The sequence below is a fragment of the Centroberyx affinis genome, unplaced genomic scaffold (genome assembly GCF_046629955.1).
Source record: "Centroberyx affinis isolate AG114_WGS23_722 - 3 ecotype Tasmania unplaced genomic scaffold, CSIRO-AGI_Caff_v1 ptg006156l_1, whole genome shotgun sequence".
In the NCBI taxonomy this organism is placed as follows: Eukaryota; Metazoa; Chordata; class Actinopteri; order Beryciformes; family Berycidae; genus Centroberyx; species Centroberyx affinis.
Genome location: NW_027283127.1, coordinates 20,548 through 35,013, shown reverse-complemented (window position 1 = coordinate 35,013; position 14,466 = coordinate 20,548). Strand labels below are relative to the sequence as shown.

The following is a 14,466-nucleotide window of genomic DNA, read 5'->3' as shown; positions in this document are numbered from 1 at the left end:
CGACAGATTTGCTTTTGAAATAGTTGGTAGTATGAAATTTAAGGCATTGCCCTGCTTTAGTCTTTTCACGCATTGCAAACTCACAATATAACAGCCAAACAAACCCTTGCTCCACTGACAGTCTAGCCTCTTCCTCCATGCCTTTGAACAGCGAAATGGAGGTGAATTTATGGTTAGTGGCTCCTCTAGCTTTCTCCTCGCCTTTTCTCAGTGACCCAGCACTGATTCAGTAACCCTTTCAGCAGGTCGGGCATTAGGCTGAGGTTTAAAAAGAGCCGCTCAGTCGATAAGTAATTTCCTCTGTGGCTGGTCAGCCAGCATAGCTCCCCCGAGGCCAATATTCCCACTGGACTTCTAGGGTCCCTATGGAGGCGCCCTGTGGGATGCCGCTGAGAATGAATGGCTGTCCCAGAATCCTGTTTATCTGAGTGTTCTTCATTCTGTGTTGCCCTGAGGTATCCCACAGCTGTACACCTAAAAGGAGGAGGCATCTGTTTAGTAGCAGAGCAGAATATGTATTTCAGTATTGTATCATATCATATCGTATCTTCATGTTAACTAATCTTTTCCCTTTTTTTTTTTTATTCTTTATTCCTTTACTCTGCTTTTCCATTTCTTTTCGGTTTCTTTTAATATTCTTTTACTTATTTTCTACTTTTTCCCCTATTTATTTAACAGTATTACTTTACTTATTGATTTGTTTATATTGTTTTGTTCTTTCTAAACTTTTTTGGGGGTTTCATTATACTATATTGTAATTATGTATGATTGTTATTAAGGGAGACACTCCATAAGCCCCTCGGGGGGGTTTCTTTGGTCTTCCTTGCACATGCTCTTTATGATCTTGGTATACATTATGGATATTTTGTTTGAATTACTCTTTTGTGCTAAATTACGAAAAAAAAAAAAAAAAATCGTATCATATCATGCTTAAGCACTGTGTAGGTACAAGTATCCGAAACACAAGTTCAAAGAATAGAGGAAATAGAGTGTTTCTATTGGGTTTCTGTGTGTGGAGACATTTGGTGAAGGTGCTCTTTGGTTTGTGGTTATTGCTTTCAATGGACAAGTTCTAAGGCACTCTTGTACCAAAAAGTGTAAAATTGCATGCCAACATATCCCAATGTGTTTTGGCCTTAAAGTCCCACTGAAAGGAAAAATGACTTTTTCGCCTTTTAGCTCTTTCTATCATACCATACACCTATTTGACAATTTATGCTTGTATTTTTATAAAAAAAAATCTCTATTTTTACTTCCTGGAAAGTGGAACATCTTTAGTGATGACTTCATTGTGTACCAGGAGGAGTATAATAAAAACTCCAACCAATAATCAAACATTTTTGAACAGTCCCACCCCTCCATTCTCTCCCTAACTGATATGCCATTGGTTTACACTTTTGAATGATCCCTCCCCGCATTATGTCCCGCCCCAACATCCTGTTTCAACAGGAACTACATCACATTAAGGAAGCAAGATGCTCTCAAAATGCCATTTCATTGTGCCTTTCAAGTTTGTAGGAGTACATTTTTAATGTTCTTTGAAACTTTTTTTTTTTTTTTTCACTTGAAGAGTGCCTTGGAACTTCTTTTTCATATGCAAAGCACTCCTTTGCCCAAAACCGCTAATGACTGAAAAGTGTTTGGCCTGTGATCATCTCGGAATCAAAAGGATCAAAAGGAACATTAATAACCAAGTAGCTAATTAACTAGTAAATATAGACAATATTTCAACAGTGAAAAGTGGACAACTAAGGCACTGGAAAAACTGCTAAAAATCCCTCCCCCCTCCTCCGTTGCTTCTCTTTAACACTCTTCTTCATCTCAGAACAAGCACCAAGCGAGGCAGTCTGTTTGAAGTAGCACCTGTCACTGTTCTCCCATAAAAGACCAGCCAGTTATTTTTCAACTCTGACTCTGAGACTGGAGAGATGAATGAGTTCCTCTGTCTTTTGTCCCAGAGGATGGAGAGAGAGATGGAGAGAGGTGGATGAGTGAAGGTGACTTCAAGTGATTTAAACTCAGGCCTCCATATGTTGATCCCACACACCATTTTTCTCAGGGTGGTGTGAGTGTGTGTGCGTACACAGACATGCACGCAAAATACATTTCACATGTGTTTCAGAATATGTTTAGAGATATGATTCAAACTATACAAACACTGGCCAAAAAATGAATTTGTACATGCAGATGAAATTCATTTAATATATTCACTGGAAATACATTCTCCCTTTGCACTATTGACTAGGGTTTGACCAATACGGGTTTCAATGAGTCGATGCTGATATCAATATTTTTGTCCTGAAGCTGCTGATAGCCGAAATTTGTGACAATACTTGGTATCTTCAAATTTGAACATTTTCAATAAAAAAAAAGGATGGGAAGGAAGGAAAGGGATTCAGTGTTTCCCCTGGATTGTATGCCTGTCATAGCACATATCTGTAAGTATATCCAAAATATACTCACAAAATTTTCAAACTAATGCCTTCTACATGTGCAAATGTATTTTTTGGCCAGTTTGTATATATTTTGAAACGTATGTCTAGTCATATTCAGAAAGTTGTTTTGTTGTTGTGTCTTATATGGGACACAAACAGCTGCTGCCACTCTGATAGACACACCACCTCCAGCTCTCCCATAACCTCCGACGGCCCGTTCCATCTTTGCACCCCCCACCAAGCCCCATGCCCTCCATCCACCTTACCCCTCCAGGAAGGCACTGCCCCCTTTGTCATGCACCATGCCCTGTCTGCCCACTCTCTATCCATAATATCTGCTATTCCATTAGTCTGTGTGAACACAATCACTTCAGAGAACATTTACAATCATCTGTTAAGATCTATTGCACCAGCGTTCGTTATGTGATGCAAATGCAATGTGGTGAAAAAGTAATTTAGCCGTCCTGGGGTTTTCCCAAGGGGGCGAGCCAGTCGTAAGCAGCGTAAATAGCAGCTCATCAGTGTGTTATTGAGTTATCATCAGCATCAGAGCATATTAAAACACTGGTGCCCATTAGTCAGTCTGGGAAAGTTGAAAGTCTCACTCACAAGTCAATTAGCGCGCTGTTGAATAATATATTTTCCACTCGAAACTTATGGTCGAACTTAAAGAATGATTTCAAGGGTGAAAATACGACAACTACTGATTTTATACACTCCCACGGCATCTTCATGTCTATTACGTATAGACCTGATTAATTATCAGTTTGTTTGAATGTGATTTCAGCTCTCTGGCCTTCGCCTCTTCTATGGAGAATACAGTAAAGTTAGCCCATTTGACTTGCTAACTAACATTAGTGACTGAACTGTCAGCAAACATAGCTACTAGCATATTGCACACATACATAGAAGTGCTGCTTCTGTGTGCTTTGTTATAAAATGAGTGTATGAGAGTATGTGTTGTGTCACGGTTCTGTCATGTCTTGCCTTTGTGTTTTCCTTGTTTCTGTGTTTCCTGTCTGCCTTGTGTCTCCGCCTCCTGGTCTATCTCTCTTCACCTGTTCCCTCCTCCTGCTCCCACACACCTGTACCTCATCACTAATCACCCATCCCCACAGTATATCTACCCCGGTTCACTATCCACTCTTTGTCAGTTCATCTGTTTTGCTCCCTGTTCTGTTTTTGCTACCTGTTTTGCCTACCCGTTCTGTTTTGCTTCTTGTCCTGTTACCTGTTCCATTCCTGTTCCCGCTTGTCACCAGTTTTTGGACTTCTTGCTTTGTTGCCAGTCAGGTTGGGTTTTTGTATTCTTTGTTTGCCTTTTTGCCAGCCTGCTGTGTTTTTGGTTTTGTACTTCTGCCTTAGTTCTTGATTAAAGTCCCTACTTTCGTTAATCCCTGCTTGCCTGTCTGCATTTGGGTCCTCACCACACCTAACCCTAACAGTGTTGGCTTATAATAAAAATATATAGCTATATATTGTATATATATCACTATATACTGTACATAGCAGCAGTCAAAGCATGCTAATAGACGAAGACCCTAACCCTAGAAGTAAGTTCTCCCATCATGTGACATGGTCAAAACTAATTTGCATACAAAAGGGAGATTAAAATGGCAGATAAGGTGTGAAGATTTATGGTTAAAGTTACATTTTCACAATAATACAACATTTACTTTGCTTTATCAATTATATACCGCTCAATAAAGGACCAAAGGACGTCTCTCTTGTGGTTGTCCTGGCTAAATTTGGATACTGAACACCATAGTCCTTTGGCATTTCCCTACACCAGTGATTCTCAACCTTTTTCACATCAAGGACCCCAAATGTAGTCCACATTAGGGCCACAGACCCCCATTTGAAAAATCACGTCTATTGCTAGACGTGATTTTGTCCAGAATTCCATGACTATCTGTATTGTAGGTAGAGAGATGTGAAACTAGTGAAACTATGATCACAATTCTTCTACATTCTCTAATTGTGTTAACTTCTTGTAAATGAAATTATGCTGAAGTTTAACAATTCATCAATTTGCCTGGGACCCCCTGGAACCCCCTCAAGGACCCCTGGTGGTCCCCAGACCCCATGTTGAGAACCACTGCCCTACACTATCATCATGAACGTATGAGTAACGATTCAGGTGAAGGCGGCTTTGACACAAAAATGGTGCACAGTAGAGAAATGATGCTGTACAAACTTCCAGAACACTCCCATAGGGATTCCCAACCCATACAGTAATCACTATAAAGCTAAAACGTAAAGGGCCATTTCATCAAAAATCATGAAAGCAAGTCTCACGTGTATCATAAACATTTGCTGTTATCAACTAGTAGAGCCAGACCAACCTCTCCATCATGGTAATAGAGTCAGCATGGTCCACTGGGTATGTACTGGTTTATGTTTAACTTTTGACTGTTCAAGGACTGTCTTCTTGTCAGCGTGGGTGATATGTGTTTGTGACCTCAAGGTATTCTCACAGTCATACATATTGATACCTCTTTCATCGCCTGTCCACCATCTCTTTAAAGTGGTAACGATCAGGGATGTAAACCTACTCAAAACCAGTAAGGTGATCATTGATCAAGTCCACTTTGAAATCCAGTACAGGCCAGTGCTTTGATAGGGAGTCATTCCTATGTTCCCAGGGTCTTATGTTCCCAGGGTCCTATGTTCCCCAGATTTATATGGCACATAATGAAACATGAAAAAGGGTCCTATGTTCCCAGGGTCCTATGTTCCCCAGTTCTACATATGTGCTCTCCCAGGGTCTTCTGTTCCCAGGGTCCTATGTTCCCAAGGTCCTAAGTTCCCCAGCTCTATATAGCACATAATGGGAACCTGAAAAAGATGTTCCCCAGCTCTGTATTCACTTAATATGGTTAGTTAGAGTTAGGGTTAGGGTTAGGGTTAAACATAGGACCCTGGGAACGTAGGAGCCTTTGTCATGTTCCCATTATGTGCCATATAAATCTGGGGAACATAGGACCCTGGGAACATAGATACGCTCCCCTTTGATAGATGTGATTAGGGAATGTGCCGTCCATCCAGAGAAATCCCCTTGCTGATGCATAGTTTCTGCTTTTTCCCTGTGTCATTTGTCTCTCTGTGTATTTAGGTGTATATATGCCCAGTAGCAGCTTCAAGGTCACGATAATGGATGGGTAGATGGTACAACTCTGACTTCAGAATTGAACTGTAGTAGTGGTGTGAAAAAGATGACCAGTGGGAGCATTTCATAAAAAAAACGGTATTTGCGGTGATATTATTGTCATAGTGATATTTTGAGAGATAGCAGAGGGCATCTGCACTCTTCAAACAGTGCACAGTCCTCCTTTGGAAGATGGTGTTGTCAGCAAAACATCTTTGTTCTGTCATTTTGGTGCAGTTTTTGTCACTGGGGAACTTTGGATAGATGAAGTTGTTTCTGGGTTTTTTTACACCATTAAGTGCAATGCAAAAATATCCATCTTCAAGGACTATGCCGACTTTTTGGGAGTTTGGCTCGTTGCTCACCTTACCCAATATGTGTCAAGAGAATTGGCATCAAAATCATCTCTGTGTCTCTGGTAGCTAGCTCAGTCCGATGTGCATGCTAACGCTTTAGCATACAGGCAATTAGCATTATCCAAAGTATGAAGATAAACCTTTTAGTAGTCCAAAGTCGGCATGGATTCCTATTCTATGGCCTGTAGATTCATAACTTCTGAAAACAAAATCTCATTTTTTATTATTACTTAAAGAGTAACCAAACCCCACCTAAAGCTGTGGTGAAGCCTGACACCTAATGGTGAAAAGTAGGGTACTGCACTGGCCATCTGCTATTGGCTGGTGTTTGTGCCAGGTGATGTCACCTTCCATAGAGTACAACAGGTGGTGACATCACCTGGCACAAAGCCAATAACAGATGAGCAGTGCAGTACCCTACTTTTCACCATTAGGCGTCAGGCTTCACCAAAGATTTGGGTCTGGGGTTTAGTTACTCTTTAAGTCCATTTAATTATAGATCAACAGCACAAAAACTTTAGCTGTCTGGCTACTTCACTCACTTCCTGTATAAACAAAACAATTAATGCTCTTAGTCCTGTGGGAAGAGAAATCCTGTCATTGAAAGTGCATTCTTTTTGTCAAATTTAGGGGCATGTCATTAAAATTAAAGGGGAATGCCGCCCATTTTCAACAGTAAAATATGTCTTTTTCTACCCTTCTGGGAGTGCTGTGATCATAAGCAAAAGTTTGAACTTGACTCGGTTCCAGAGCCAGAATTGCCAGGCCCAGCTGGGTCAGGTCACACAAACAGCTTACGTACTTCAGATGCTAATTTGGCATGCCCCCTTTTCCCTACAATGCAATGTCAATGGAAGTTTGAATGTAAGATGTGAACCTGGCGATTTGAAAGCAAACTGAGAGCTGTGTCCCCATCCGAATGAGACAAATAAGTGTTGACTGTTTTGTAAAAGAAATCATAATTTTGTCTCACAAAGGTCCACCAATAGATTTAGTGTGCTAAATGCCCTTTCAGAAGCTTTTCCACCCTGACAAGAATACATTTCTGGACATGGATATGAAGATGGTTGTCTCTATCAACCATATCACCCACCCACACACATCTCCCATCCACCCAGTTCTCTGTGTATTGGAAGGGTCAGGATTATACCATTACGGTTTGTGGGAGGGACCCTGGAATTGACCATATGGTCTTTACAGGGGTGGGAGGGGGAGTTTGAACTGTGGAGGAGGGATGGAAAGGATGGAGGGAAAAAGAGGCTGCAGATAAGATAAGGAATCAGTGTAGGTGACAGCGTGTCGCATGATATTAGCTGAGAGGGCTATTGGAGCTGGCAATCTGAACATGCACATCAAAGCTCAAGGACTAAAAGAGACAGACACAAGCTGGGTTTCCATCCAGTATTTTTATGCAAATGATGTATCGATTTAGCGAGGCCGAATGAAAACAGCAAGTTTCGATTAAATGTCCTCAGTATCGCCGAAACAAGGTGAGGTAAAAGAGTTTTTTGTCGATAAAGAATTTATGTGATAATCGGCAATGGAAACACATTTACCGAACAATATCTCACCTACCAGAAATGTAATTTGTGTCGTTTCTCTCATGCATAAGTTGTCTGTCATGGTTTCATGGCTAGTAGTTGATGCATTAGAATATTACCAAGCGTATGTCTTTGTTTTGTCTTTGGATGAAAGTATGAAACAAGTAAAATATGAAATGAGGCCAACACAACTTCCCCAACAACTATCAATTCTCCAAAGATTGTTTATTCATTTCAAACCAGCTTCAACTAGTTTGCACGTCATTTTTTGCGACTTTTCAAAACTTTTTTTGCTTGACATTTGGATGGAAGCATAGCTCGGGAGAAAGACAAACAAATACATGAGCTGCAAATATGTTCGAGGACTCAAGTGACCAGTGTCCCCATCACAAATAAATGTCTCCAAGTCCTAGATTTCCACTCCATGTGACTGTTGTTTACCGGGCTGACCAGTACGACTGTTGCCAGGACAGGACTATTTACTCCCTATCAGTTTTCACTCCCCCTCCACGGCTGGAATGCTAATGGCCTTAGAGGACACTAGATAATGACTAGGCCTAAATAAAGAGCGGCCCCTCTGATCAAACACAAGCTCCTTCCCTACAGGCATGGAGAGGGATTTCGCATGATCTTGAACGGCGGACAAGTATGTGTGTACACAAATTGGTAGTGGGCAACGTGAGCGAGCTCCTTAATATGTTAAGCACTTCGAGAGCTTAGAAAAACACAAATGGAGTTCATTAGTACAGCGTGGTTGCGCCGTCCAGAGTGCGAAATTTAATCTGACGACTAGCGCTGAGAATGGATGTCCTCCATCCACAAACCGAAGCTCCTTGTCGTCAATGTTTCTCCCAGGCATTACGTCTCAATGGCTGACTTGATTGGAAGGTGGAGAGGTTGAACATTTAACATTTTAAGCACTTAGCCAAAGCTTTTATCCGGAGTGATTTACAATTCGGTGAGCGGGCAGGGGTTCAGCGTCTTGCTCAAGGACACTTTGATAGGATGCGATAGGCTGTTGTTGGGGTCTTATTGGCTGCTGAAAGGATCAAACCCATGACCTCACGGTTATGGAATTGTCAAATGAAACACTGGGCAATCGGGAATGTCAAGGACACTGCCACTGGCCCTTAGTAATCACTATATATTCCAGGAATTAAGGGTCTAGGATTAGACCAACAGATTGCTTTTGCCGATATTGGTCTTTTATTAAAACTTGGATATCAGCATGTCCACCACTGACATGAAGGTTCCTCCCTAATCACAGCTAGCCCAAGTCTGTATATCAGTCTAACTGTATTTAGCATTTTGATCAGATGCTACAAAGTATGCATCAACATGTTTTATTATGATAGGACGCTAACCAGAGATTCCATGGTGTGGGAGAATTTTACACAACAGTCTGTAAAACCTGCAGTGAAACCTGCCTCATGCGTCAAGCCTTAAGGAGTGCCTCATGCTTCAAGCCTTAATCCGGACCCACCTAAAAGAATTTCATCAGTCTGGCTTTCAATGGAGAGTTTTAGTGTCCCATGATAAAGTTCTGGGGAAAACACTGAATACTTGTAACGTTGTGGCTTGACAATGGTCAAATGCAAAGATATTGAGAATCGGTACGAAATATTCGCTATCGGCAGTTTCACTCAAAAAAAATCAGCACCGGTATCGGCCTTAAAAAACTCATATCGGTCTAAACCTAAAAGGGGTCCCAGCAATCTACAGTAGAACTACTGTCAGCCTGTGCTGACAACCTGAGTCAGCACAGGCCTGGTATATAATAGGAGATTTAGAAAGTGACATACTCAGGTTCCTGCTTACAAAATGGTGGCCTCATTTCCACTCTTTCAGCGCTTTTACTGTCTGCTACTTTATTACCAGGATGTTACTTACAAGAGGAAACATCCTTTGATTTAGAATGATGAATTGAGCCATGTTAAGCCATTGGTCACAAACAGTTAACACTGCAGAGATAGTGCATGGGTCTTTCTAGCCAGAGCAAGAGTCGAAAATACTGTATATGTCCACATTTACTTTTGATAACCATCTGTTTCATCTGCACAATGACTTGTGATCTTTATCCTAGGTGGCAGCCTGTCATTTCCATGTTCATTTCCCTATGTTAGGGTTATTGGCAGCACAGCTCACATGAAAGCATTGTATGTGTGAGCAATAATGAGTCCTGAATGGCAGAAGCTCCTTAGTTCAAATAATCTGGATGACAGCCCACCTCCACATGAGGATGATTCAATTTTGGGAAAGACGAGTGAAATACATGGGGGAGACGGGGAGGAAACTGTACCCAGAATGAGGAAAAAGTCCCTCGGAGATTATCTGACTGTTAACTTTTTTGACAATGTACTGGACCACAAGAAGACTTCTTTACAAAAATGACCGCACAAAGAACACATAAGGAATATAGATGATGTGCCAAAATGTGATGTTTGTTGTGGATAAAGTTAATGAATGATTGGTAGCAGTGAATTTTTGTTCCCAATGGGCAGAGACAGAACTAGCTCCGAAGGTCACCTTGCCAAAGACAGATTGGCTGCCATATAGTGATCCCTAGAGCAGAGGTGACATATAGACACGGCTGTTCACCTGGCTGACACTCATTGGTCCATAGAGTCGTACAGAGTCATAGATGTATCATGCACTGAAACGTACATGATACATCTAGTAATGTCTGTTAAATATGCCCCCCATTTATGTCAGGGTTAATCAAATTAAAATTTGAATGGCATTTTGAACATATGCAATATCAAGCTCCATGCTAAACTCCACAACTCTACACAAGCCTGCTTTCACTCAACACAGGGTATGCTAAAATGTTAGCATGGTTTACTATCACTCAACATGGTGTACGTTAAAGTGTTAGCATGAAGCCTTCTATTACTCAACATAGGCTAAAGTGTTAGCATGGAGCCTACTATCACTCAACATAGTTTATGCTTAAGTGTTAGCGTGGAGCCTACTGTCACTCCACATAGTGTACGATAAAGTGTTAGCATAGAGCTTACTATCAACATGGTGTACGCTAAAGTGTTAGCATGGTTTACTATCACTCAACATGGTAAAGTGTTAGTATGAAGCCTTCTATCACTCAATATAGTGTATGCTAAAGTGTTAGCATGGAGCCTATCACTCAACATAGTGTACGCTAAAGTGTTAGCATGGGCACACATGGATATGTTTTCATCACCTAAAAGACTGGTTGACCAATGTGACAATCTCCCAAAAACGTATTTTGTTTTTCAGAAGTTAATGTTGGCAGCTATGGATTTACCATATTTTATCGCATCCTATCAAATAATTTTTTGGTCCATGCTGTGCAGCCCTAGTGTGTGTGTAGCACATTTTATGGTATCCATCTCCTACCTGATTACAGGTGCTTATGTCCACTCCCCCTTTCAGATATTCCAAAACCTTGTCGATGTTCCCCGCCCTCGCCGCTCGCAGGAAGCTGGTGTTACTGTCCGACTAGAAGAGACAGAGAGGAAAAATCATGAAACAACATTTGTCAGACAATCCACATTAAAATTTTGTCATTTGGCTGTCAGATCTATCTAGAATTCTACTCACACAGTTTAGCAACTCTGAATGGCTGAATACGTTTTTCCCAAAGTAGCCCATTATTTTAATTGGTTTCAAAAGTTAAGTAAGTAATTTTCTGGACGTTTTGGTGAAAACCCATTTAGTGGACCCAATCATAGAATAGAACACAGCACTGCTTTTGAGTGGCATGGCCTAGCACTCTGCCGCCCATTATGCCGATGCTTTCCCAGCGAAATCTAATTCAAATCACAGGCAAACACATCAAAGGCATGATTTGAGGATGAACAGTGCCCCAAAAATATCCTGTGAAAAAACACAGCTGAAAATACCTGCTGTAACACAGTCTGTTCATCTGTCTTTTTAGGGCATAATAACACAGCACATGACACACAACGGACAATCCTATAAAGAAAATCTGTAGACTGACCTAATGAAGAGCGTGCATAGGGGGTTCCCTTGCAATTTAAGTGAATTTGAACGCTTCTGCATAGAAGAATGGGAGAACATGGAACAACATCAAAATTCCTAAACAGTCTGATGTATTTGGTTTTTAGGGACTAAAATTACATTGTGCATTAAACTGTTATTGTGCAGCTCTATTTGTATATATATTCCCTCTTTCTCAGTGCATAAGAATGTGTGCGTCCCTGGTTTGGGAAGGACATGTCCCCTGTTTTTGGATGCTGAGCCGCAGTTGGAAATGGACCAAGGCTGTAAGGAGGCAGAATGATTCAGCATTTTCCTCTTGCTGCCTTTGCTGAAATGAATACCTGGCTCGCGTACAGCTTTCGAAGCTCCTAGCTCTAGGCTCCTGCTGTGAAAAACAATCAACTAACCTTATGAATAATGGCGTGATGCTTTACTGATCGCATTCAAATAGGTAAATGATTTCTTTCAATTTACTCCAGAGGTCAGAGGTCAGAGCTGGTAGGGATTCAGGGTCTCACTCAAGGACGCTTCAGCAGATGTTTTGCTGACACCGAGGGCTTGCATGCTTGTCTTCCATTTGAAGGATCTCTCGGGTCTCTCACTGGCTACCAAGGTCACAGTTTGCCCACGAGGCAACCTAGCTTTTTCATTAAGCAAGCTTGTCTAGATCTGACAGATATTCAGTTGAGGTGACAGAGTCTGATTTAGTTACAGCATCGCCCACAGCAGCTCTCTTTCCCCAAAAAACCACACTGGAGCTTTGTCCGTCCGCTCCTTCATTACAATCTGTCACTCAGTCACTTAACAGCATTACATAAACGCTCCTCGGTCACATTTTCCACATACAGAGACAGAAAAGGATGCAAGGTTGATGCGTACAGTGACACAAACGAATTGAATAGAAGGCGGTACAGCGGCAGTAGGCGATAGTGGTTGAGAGTTCCACGGAATGAGCTCTGGCACTGCTGCGGCGATGTCTACTTCACACACATACTGATACCCAGGGTCAGCTGCTGCCTGGATGCTGCAGAGGACTGCACTGCATCACTCAAGACACACAGCTACCGAAGCGCTCTGCATAATAACTCGGTGCCTTACCGGTGGTCACCAGCGCTGCTGTTTCAAACCCAAAGGTTCAGTCTTTTGTCCTAAGTAAGGGCAGAAGGTGTAGAAGTTCGAGAACTTTCCTTCAAGCAGACGACCTGGGTTCAAGGCCCAACTGAAGTGTCCTTGAGTGAGGCACCAACTCCATCAGTGCTGTTCTGTAACTGACCCTGACCTTTGACCTCCCTGTGGAGTTGGGGCAAGAGAAAAGAAAGTACCACATTGAGCTTCAACAATAAAGTAGCACAATTAAGCAAATCATCATCACAGGCTACGACCCCTAGACTTGAGGAAATTCAAGCCACAACGCGGACTGCTACACCTCAATGTGTGTCCATTTCATCTGAACAACATCTGGGTAGGGATATCAGACATCTGGTCAACTCAGTGGGTGGTGGGCTCATAAGCCCCTCCGGAAATCTGTGATGTTGCGATCCCAACAGTTAAGCCAAATCCAACCAAACGCTGCAATATTTGCGAGAACTTCGCAATTTCTCCACATGAAATGTCCAGGTCAACAGAGCATTTCTAATTTTGTCCAATCATCACACCTTTTCACACAAAAAAGGCCAATAAAATCATCCAAACAAACTATGTCTACCTTGGTCTTCTTCTACTACAACCATCTGCAATGGAATTTTATAAGGAGGAGATTGATGAATATTCAGACCACAGTGAGTGAGTTTTATTCACTGTACAGGTGGAAGAAGCTGAAGCTTCATTTAACCTGCATTATTATACGTTCCATTTAACCCGAGTCCTTAGTTTACATATTGTTAGTCAGAACACAAAGTCTACCTCAAATACAAATACACACTGTACAGTTTTATAATCATTAAACATATTCAAATGTTCTGATTGTATTTGATGTTTACTGTGCTGATATTGAGTTGAAGGTTTATATATAAAGACTGAAATCTATCTCGTATTATCCTTGGTTGTAATATTGACCCCATGTTTTTATCCTTTTCAGGTGAAAAAAATGATTTCTAGTAGTTTCTGTGATATGCAGTAGGCCTATGTATGACTCTTTCTTTCATTCTTAATGGGAGGAAGTTATCAAGTCCCATTTAGTGTCACTTTAGTACAATTTTTTGCTTGACTTTTTCTTTATTTTTATAAATTCCCCCAATTTCACTGCAAAAAAACCCAACTTCAACTAAATTGCATTGTAATTTGAGGGAAAACCCGGTTCAAAAGCAACATTTTTTTATTACAATAATCAGAGAAAAAACCTCTACAAAACCCTGGAGGGGCTGGCCCATAGTGGCTCATACATAGTCCTACAGGGACAGCATTGTATTCTGGCAGCATTACACAAAGCAACCATTACCACAGATAATATCCTCAGATTCCTTTTAGAGCTGCCGAGTCACATTATGCAAGACCTTGGCCTAATCATCCTTGTGCGATCGGCGGGTTGCTATAGCGATACTTAGGCCTTGACACTCAGACAAGTGGGGCTTTTTGAATGGAAATCACTTAACATTAAAAGAGAAAGGGAGAATTGTACCAGGCAACTTCCTACAGAAATGGTTTCATAATCCCTGGTTATGAGCGAGACAGAAGGGTTTGTTACTGCGGCCTGGATGGGTAAACGTGAAGAAGCCGCTCTAGAAGGCCTACAATTTTTACAAAGGGCTTCTTTGGGGTTGAATCCGCGGTAAGTTGTGACATCGTTGGCGGAGTGGTGAAAAGAGCCGAGGATCACATGAAGGTCTCACCGCTCAAAAAGATGTTTTCAGAATGGAGAATAACCTCTGAATCTTTGACCTGCAAAAACATCATCTCCGAATATGAGTCTACATTATATACGGCTAATGTAGGTCTGTTCGCTTGCGTCTAGACAGCCATATTACTTCCAAGGCTTAATCAAACCTGCCAAGCGTGACAAAGCACCG

At 41.5% G+C, this 14,466-nt stretch overlaps 1 protein-coding gene across 1 annotated transcript in view; it reads right to left on the bottom strand.

The window, feature by feature from the left end:
- The window catches only part of LOC139638164 (ankyrin-2-like), a 99,873-nt gene that overhangs the window by 78,364 nt on the left and 7,043 nt on the right, over nucleotides 1–14,466 (bottom strand). Inside the window, exon 3 of the mRNA XM_071512204.1 lies at nucleotides 10,856–10,957. Within this exon, the coding sequence (XP_071368305.1) occupies nucleotides 10,856–10,957 (102 nt within the window). The remainder of the gene's footprint in view (nucleotides 1–10,855; nucleotides 10,958–14,466) is intronic.